Genomic DNA, 8,409 nt, shown 5'->3' with positions numbered 1-8,409 from the left:
AGAGGGGAGGAGGCTGGGGATCTGGGAAGCGGGAGGGGACTGGAAGTGGACAGAGGCAGCTGCAGTTTCCTAGTTGCTTCCCAGTAGTTCCTTTCAGTTCATTTCCAGTTGTTTCCAAGCCATGAAATTCTTTCCAGGCGAGATAAGGGGACTGCCTGCCCCACCCAGGGTGTGTCACGTGTATTGGGGCGGGGGGAGGTGGTTCAGATGGACAGAGAAGGGGGAGCCTGGAAGGGGGTGGACTGAAGACTGAAGACGGAGCCCCTGTGCCCCTGGAGGCATCGCTCAGTCATCCCAGCCCCGCTGAACCGTGAGTCATGGGTGCAAAGCTCTCGGCCAAGAACAAGCTTTAGGATCCTCTCCACAAGCTCTGCCCAGACCAGGGAGTCCTGACTGCTCCATTTCAGCATTTCTTGAAGGCTCAAGATCTCCAGTCTCCCTCCCAGGCCCTGCAACCCACATGCTGTCACCTGGGCTGTCCCCATCTAGATGCCCAAAGAAGCTCCTTCTGGCATCTTCCCAAGCTCTTGCTCATCTGTTCCAGCTAGAGCACTTGGGGTTCCATCATCACTTTCCTCCTGAGGCTTAGCTGGCCACCAGCTCAGCCTAACTCCTGCTTTCCCCCAGTCCAGCACATCCAGAGCCCCACCTCACCAATAACCACCTCCACCCTGGTGCCACCATCCGATCCTGTCCAAACCCTGCTCCTCCACTCACGCACTGACCCATCTTCCAAGATGCTCCCTCCACAGGGAGTAAAGTCCCCAGTGCACGGTCCTATTTCCTCTGCCCCAACAGAAAGTCCCTGATCTGGGGGCTCTGCCAACCTTTGTTTGGGGTATAGGGATAGGATACAGACCCCCACTTCTCCCAACTCTTCCCTCAGTCTTGCCAGAGCTCTATTCCTTACCTGGGCAATGAGCGAGCGGCTGCAGTGCCTCTGTACCTGTTCTATTCCCAACCTCAGGAGGGGGGCGGTCCTCAGGGCAGAGCAGGGTGGGCTCCCTGGGGCAGCCCTGAGCTCTCTGGATGTCCCTTGCTTGTTCCCTGCAGCGGGGGATCACTGAGCTGCGACCCGTCTATCGGTCAGCCAGCGACAGTGAGAAGGAGGGAGCCTGCAGCAAGCAGGGGGAGGAGAAGGGGAGGACCAGCATGAGGTCAGGGAGGGGAGCGGAGTTAGGGCAGGTCCTCCCACCCCTCCCGCCCCTGCCAGGCCCTCCCAAGTCATCACATGCTACCTCTCCTGTCTTCCTGCCATCAACCCCCACACACCCCCACCCCAGGTCTGGGATCACAGAGTCCCACAATATCTTCATCTCACCCCCTTCATCCCTGGTCCTACTTCCCATGTTTTCCCCATCCTATTTTCCTCTTCTTCTCCACCCTACTTTTTGCCCAATTTGGCATCCTCTGCTCTCATGCCATTTCTCCTTTCTCTCCACGATTTCTCCACCTGTTGCTCCTGTTCTCAGGCCCTTTTTCCCCTCTCTAACATCCTTCCCCATGGTCAGGCCCTCTCTCCTCCTCCCCTGCACATCCCCTCCCACTTCTTCCCAATTGCCGTACTGCTCCATCTAGTATCTTGTCCTATCTGTCTGGTGCCCAGCACAGCCTCTGTCCCCCACCAATTCTCTCCTGGCAGTGTGGGCAGGAGAAAACCTCCTCCCAAGCCCAAATCCTTTTCCAATGCGGGACCTTCTCAGGGACTTCTTGTCCCCCACCCCTATCCCTGCCCCATTGCTCCCACCTGTGCTCTGTCTTGTGGTTGCCTACCCTCTGCACTTGACCTGTCCTGCAATGCCTCTCCCTGTCTGGTTTGCCCAGTCTACCTCCTCTTCTCAGTTTGGGATCACCCTGTTTATTCTTTCACCTCAGCAAAGTCCTAAAGAAATGGCAGATGAGGCTTGGGGACTGGCTGGACAATAGCTTGGCTGAACACCAAGACATATAAGACTTGGGAAGGCATTTGGGGTTCAGGAGAGACAGCGAAAGGAAGCCTGAAAGTTAAGAGGAAAGTTTAGTGGTGAAGGAAGAGCCAGAGGCAGGACGCAGGTATGGGGTAGCGGCACAAATGGCAGAGTGAAGTTGTGGAAAGTGGAAGGGGGCTAATGTGTGGGGGCTGCAGGGAAGTGGGAACAGGGGTAGGGAGAGTTGGGGGCCGGAGGAAAAGGGCATTTGATCTCAGGCAGAGTGGGGAAGACCAACACCAGAAGGCGAGACAGCAGACACGACCACATAAGGCTGTTGGCTGTTTCTCTGGCCTCATTTCCCCTATGCTTGCTGCCCTGATGGGGGCCTGAAAGGGAGACTTTTGATGCAGAGGAAAAATAGCCAGGCTGAGGGAGCCGCGATCCCAGGTTTCACACCGAGGATAGAGTTCTTGCTACCCCACTACAAACTTCACCATTGAGTAGCTGCACCAAATCACAACTGAAAGGGACATGCAGGAGCCTGTACATGCCCGATTCTGCCACTTGGGCTGGAGCAAAGGTGTCTGCATCCCAAGTCAGAGCCCCCTGGTCACAGGTGTGTGGTGTTCCTGAGTCAGGATACATTGGACCAGCATGTGGCTGTGCCAGATGCCCAGTCGGCTCCCTGTGGCTAAGGACAAAAGCTCACATGGGCTCTAGCAAGGGTGTCCCTGTGTGTATCCATGTGTCTGGGTGTGTGCGTGTGTGGCTGTTTTTCCTGGCTTTGATGGGGAAGATGAAGTCAGAATCTTCAATAGAGCTGGGTTCAGCTTCCTTCCTCTGCCTTGGCCTGAAGCCCCCAGAGCCTGGAGTAGGTAACAGCTTCTGAGATCTCTGGGCTGGGGTGGGGGGAAAGTAGATGACAGGATTGGGGGCTGAAACAGCATGACTTGGGGACAGCAGACTGCACAGAGAAGGGCATTTCTGATACCCCAGGTTTCAGTAATTATGTCCCATGGTCATAACCACTTTTTTTTTTTATTTTGGTCCTTTGCCTTATATGTTGGTTTTATGATTTAGGAAGTATGGCCACCATAATAAGTATAGTTGACCCAAAGAGTGGCCAGATCATGGAGAGAAGCAGGAGCTAGAAGGATGGCCATGGGGTGTTTTGGAAGCCCACTGCTGGGGACAGGTGGAATGCCAGAATCTCAGAGAAGAGTGAAGGATTCCAGAAATTTACAAGCTTACAAGGCATTTGAGGAAGGCATTGGAAGCTTGACAGATATAATTCTAGGTTCTGAGATAATCACTGTTTAACCTTTGATTCCCCTGGATTTAAAACCCAAGGAATACAAATTTGAAAGCTCCTAGGTTTTCAGGCTTTCTTATCTCTCCAGGAGCTTATGTCTCATATATGTCTGCATCATCAGAAAAGCATCAGGCCTTACATAGAGTAGGTACCTGATAAATGCTCGTTGATATTAAATTGTAAATTGACTGGAAGAGGATGGGGAAAGTGTGTCTGGTAGGGAGCCCCAGGCATGAAGGCAGGGAAGCCTAGTTGTAAGAGCAGGGTCACTGTCACTGGGGTGTCCCGGGTGACAGGTAGAAAGGTCTGGGTGCTAAGACCTGTCCATGTGCTCTGGCTAATCTTTGAATTCTCAGTCCAGGTGTCTTCAGTTCTGGGCCTCCATCCTTGAATGAACCTCTAAGTTCCTGTCCTGATCTCAAGAAGATAAGGAATAAAAGACGTAGAAAGGGAGGAAAGGGAAATACAAGGAGAATGGAAAGAAGACAAAGAAGAGTAAGGGCAATTAAGGGCAAGGACCTGAAGGATAAGGAAAGGGGAAGGAAGACAGGCCAGGGGCTGCGATCCAAGGAAGCAGTCCCAGAGAGGGGAAAGACAAAACACATTTGTACTGGGCTTCAGTTTACAAAGCACTTTCCTACACAGTGCAGGCATTTTATTAATCCTACTTCGTGGCTGAGGAAATAAAGGCTCAGAGATGTTAGGTGACTTGTCCAAGGGACTTTCCTGGTGGTGGTAAAGGTGGGCCTCAACCCAGGTTTTCTGATTCCAAAGCCTGTATTCTCTCCCCTCCCTGAAGAAGAGCCCTGGAAAGGTTAGACTTAAGGCAGAAACAAATGAAGGGGCTTCTGGAAGAACTAGTTTGAGAAGGAAGGATGGATGATCTGGATTTCTGAAACTTCTTTCTGCATCCAATTATTATGTAGATTCGGTTAGAAGAAATTGCCAAGTATTAAACAGGGGGTCATCGGGGTCTGGGAGTGGGAGATGGTAGGAGGAACATGAAGAGAAAAGACTGAACCTGAGATGAAAAATGGTAGAGAATTAAGAGGCTCGGAGGAAACAGAGCCACAGGAAGAAAGATTTGGACCCTCAGAACTTCCTTTGCCTGGAGACATGGGTGTGGGGAGAAGGGAGGAGGGAGGACATTTCTATCTCGTGACAAAAGAAAGTCATACAATTGTTTTGTTCTCTGCTCTGGGGTGGGTGGGCGCCCTATTTACCAGAGGAACTGAGGTTGCTGTGGCAACCACACATCTGAGCCCCGGAATCCAGATGTGCTGTATCCAGAAGCCATAGCAGAATGATGAGGCAAACATTAGGCTCTCCAGTCCTGGCCCCCACAGCTGGGGAGAGCAGAGGATTGGAGTGGGAAGCAAAGGGAGAAGGGGGAGGAAGGAGGAGGAGAGGGGTGAAGTGGGGAGAGGAGAGGAAGTCATGGAGAGGGACAAAGAATGTGGACAAAGCAGTGGAAAGGGAAATGGAGGGAGGGTGGCATGAAAAGGGAAGAGGCGAGCACAGGGTGAGCAGCACAGGGAGATAAGACCAAGAAAAAAAAAAAGGGTGAAGCAGAAGAGGTGGAAAGGTGGAAGGGAAAAACACCAAAGCAGCAAAAAACAAAAAGATGAACAAAGAATAATGGGTCAAAAAGAGGTGATAACTCGTGGTGAGGTAGAGGGCAAAGGAAGGCAGGAAAGAAATCTAGAGAAAGGAAAGCAGCAGAACATTAAGATAAAAAGGGCCTGTGACAGGAAGGGCCAACAGAGGTACAGGAATACTGAGGTGGCCTTGGATGGGGGCTGTGGCTGGAGATCCTCATGGGCCCAGAGGGTGGCGGCCCAGAGACTGCCCAGCCTCAATCCACCATGGCATACCCACTCTCCAAGCCTCTTACCCTTCCTACTACCCCACTCCCTCAGCCAAGAGTGTGACTTCCAGTTCACACCGAAGTGCCAGCTGTCCATTGCCACTCAGCCAGAAAAGCTGCATGCCCCACCCCTAGTCTGAAATGCCAACATTTCTGGTACTTTCTTGAGCTAGGGTCAGAAAACAGAAAGAGTGGTGGACAATGGAACAGTGATAGACCCAGATGGGATAAAAGTAGACTAGAGAAGAAAAAGACAATATAAAAAAGGAGAAATGTGTGTCTACTATGGACCGGGCACCACGAATACCATCTTTCATCTTCACGTCAACCCTGACTAGTAGATAGGAGTATCCCATTTTACAGATGAGGAAACTAAGGCTTAGAGTGTTTAAGTTACATAGCAGGGACATCCACTAAGAAAAACCACTTCAGGTGATCTGCCTCCAAAATCCTTGTCTTCCTTGCACTCATTGCTTGGATAAGGCTTGAGGGACCTTGGGGCAGAAAGACCTTGGGGCTGGCTGAGGAGCCAGGGCTGCCCTCTGGAGGGAGGAGAGGCATATTTCCTGGGAGCCCTAATTCCAGGTTGCCACAGTTACTCAGCCTGTTTTCACCCCAAACACAGTAATGGGGAGGAGGGAGCCTGGCTGGACACATGAGGTTCTTCTCCACTCCTTCAGGCCTGGGCTTGTGGCCCAGGTGGCCCCTGTCCAGTCATCTGGGCGTTGAGCCCAGGCCCAGCCCACATCCTCCAACTGACCCAGTATACTTCTGCAGGGCTGGGCCAGAGGCACTGCTAGGCAGGAGCTGCTGATGGGGATCCCCACAGGTTGAGTGAGACTTGGGCCTTCACCCTTTGTTCTACTCCCCTTCTTCCTAATTAGAAAGCACAGCCTTTTCTGCCAGACCCACTCTTGTTTTCTTCCTTCAACTGGACCAAGTCTCAGTCTCTTCCAGTTCAGAGCCAAGAAGATGCTCAACATCCCCCTTCCCTCCAAACACCACCCCTTCTCCACTGTGGCCCCTCCTTTCTGGCTCACAGCCCTTTGGCCCCAGCTTGGTTGTTTGTCCTGGAAAGCGAGGGAAGGGAGGGAGGACCTGTTAGAATGCAGGGGACCCAGGGAGGCTGCTCACCCCAAAGGGCGTGGGGCCCCCTGTCCTTCCTGTTTACTCAGACACATTCCAGGGATCTGTATCCTCCTGGCTGTCACATCATGGGACATCCCTTCCTCACCCAACACCTCCCACAGACATCCCAGTGTTGCATGGGCGGGTACAAGAGGATGACATGAGGTCTGTGATCCCACACCCACCCCACCCCAGAGCCAGCTGTCTTCAGTGCTTAATTCTCTGATATACTTGCCCTAGAGAAGTCACTTTCTCTCAGATTTCCTGTCATGAGCCAGGAAGCAGCCACCATTGCTTTAACTCCCTCCAAGTTGTTTATTTAATAATTAAAAAAAGATATGCACATACATAAATCTGATCTCCCTCTACCACCCTTCCTTTATTCCCAGTAACAAGCTCCAAAATGCAAAAATGTTCCTTGTCCCTCCTGGGGACTAAATTCCCACCTCCACCCCCAAAACAGAGAAGCAAAAGAATCAAGAGCCCATCCACCCCAAACCTTACCCTCACTCAATACCCTCAAAGAAAGAAGCAGGGACTGGGGGTTCAGAAAAATGAGAAGAGCCCTATATTTCAAAAAGGGGTGAAAAGAGAGGTGAACCCCCTCACCTCCTCCAAATAAGTGCTTAACCCCACACCCTGTCCTTTCACCAATTGCCCAAGCCCAGGGATCAGGGAAATTAGAAAGTCTCACCTGGTCATTCCTCCCCCACCCCAAGTTCTAAATCAGTATGAGAGGCAGAAATCAGGGATGATTGAGGTAGAGGGGCCGATGGGTGGCCTGGGGGGCCTGGCCAGCTGCGGAAGCTGGCAGGGGGCCACCTGTGGTATTGCCTGGGGTTGAGGACGGCTGTTTTCGGAGTGAAGGGGGCACTGTGGAGGTCTTGATGTGAATCACCCTGGTGTCCATGACCTCACACTCGATCTGCATCATCTCCTCATAGTCCCCAGGGGCCCCCCGGCCTGACACCGTCTCTGTACAAAGTAGGGAGTTAAGGAAGAGAAGGGGGAGGCAAACCCAAGAAAGGGGCCAGAAAAGCAGAAAAGCAGAAAAGCAGATGGATAGAGAGGAAAGGGCAGCGGTGACAAGGTGGATCCACAGTGGGAGTTAAATGAAAGGGTAGGGATGGAGTTGGTGAAAGGAGAGGGAAAAGGGTAGGAAAAGAAAATTACATGAGTGTGAGGTCATAGAGGAGAGAACAACAAGAGAAAATATGAGGTGAGAGGCTGGCAGGTTCCCAGCCCACCCCGTTCTGCCCAGCACCTACCCAAACACATCAACCTTGTCTTCCTCCCATCAGAGTCTCTTGCATTTTGTTCTCCAATCCCCCCATTTCGTGCTTCTTCTTACCCAGGAATCTAGCATCTCTCTGGAATGCCCCACATCCCTCTCCATTTCCCCCCTCAGCTCTTCATGCTGGATCTCCCCATCGAAACTTCCCCCCTTCCTCAATTTCAGGACCCCTGCTCACATCCGGTAGGGGAAGAATTACCATTGGGGGCCATGGCGGGCATCACCAGGGACATCTTAGGCCGAGAGGTCTTGTTGTGGCTGATGGCTGGGAGCAGCAAGTGGTCCTGGGAAATAGAGGGGTGAGGACAGGAGGGTGGAGGAAAAGACGGCAAGAAGCTCCCTGGCTATTCTATAGCCTCAACCTGAAGACAAGAAGCCAGAACACCCAAGCTGGCAGGGATGGGGCCAGGAGATGGAACTCACTCGTCGGAAGGAGACAACATAAAATGTGTCTTCTCGTCGGTCAATCGCATCCAGGAATTCTGGCTGTGAACGGTCTGGGTGGCGATACAGCTGCAGTTGGCCTACAGAATCCCTAGGCAGGTGGGGAAACAGTATTTGGGAGGGCCTAAGCCCAGTACCCAGTTCCCACTGGGGAAGCAGGGAGAAGAGAGGAAAAAAGACAGGAGCCCCCCAGTGGATGAGGGAGGCATAGCCAGTGGTGGCAACGGTGACAAGCACAGGATAGTTCCTGGGGACATAGTTCTTTAGAGTGGAACCTCACTGAATAAGAAAGCATACCCCTCTCCCAGACTCACCTTTCTAAGGGCCCGGGGGGTTGGGTGGGGACTGCCTTAACTGGAGGCGATGTCTTCTGTAGCTGAGACTTCTGGAAGGAGAAGTATCTAAGGATTTGAAGAGGGTGAAGGGAAAAGGGGCAGAGACAGACGAACCCTGG

General features: G+C 52.3%; 1 protein-coding gene across 3 annotated transcripts in view; it reads right to left on the bottom strand.

Moving 5' to 3' along the window:
* Nucleotides 1-6,508: 6,508 nt before the first annotated feature.
* Nucleotides 6,509-8,409, bottom strand: part of ATF6B (activating transcription factor 6 beta) — a 9,633-nt gene continuing 7,732 nt past the window's right edge. For 2 of the 3 annotated variants that reach the window (XM_006904623.2, XM_015589179.2), the window contains exons 15-18: nt 8,270-8,340; nt 7,935-8,046; nt 7,711-7,795; nt 6,509-7,192 (exon numbers count right to left, since the gene is read on the bottom strand). In XM_006904623.2, the coding sequence (XP_006904685.2) occupies nt 6,963-7,192; nt 7,711-7,795; nt 7,935-8,046; nt 8,270-8,340 (498 nt within the window). In that variant the 3' untranslated portion in view covers nt 6,509-6,962. The remainder of the gene's footprint in view (nt 7,193-7,710; nt 7,796-7,934; nt 8,047-8,269; nt 8,341-8,409) is intronic. The other variant, XM_015589183.2, reaches the window with a different exon arrangement.

The sequence above is a fragment of the Pteropus alecto genome, unplaced genomic scaffold (genome assembly GCF_000325575.1).
Source record: "Pteropus alecto unplaced genomic scaffold, ASM32557v1 scaffold400, whole genome shotgun sequence".
NCBI classification, from domain to species: Eukaryota; Metazoa; Chordata; class Mammalia; order Chiroptera; family Pteropodidae; genus Pteropus; species Pteropus alecto.
This window is presented reverse-complemented; position numbering and strand designations above follow the sequence as displayed.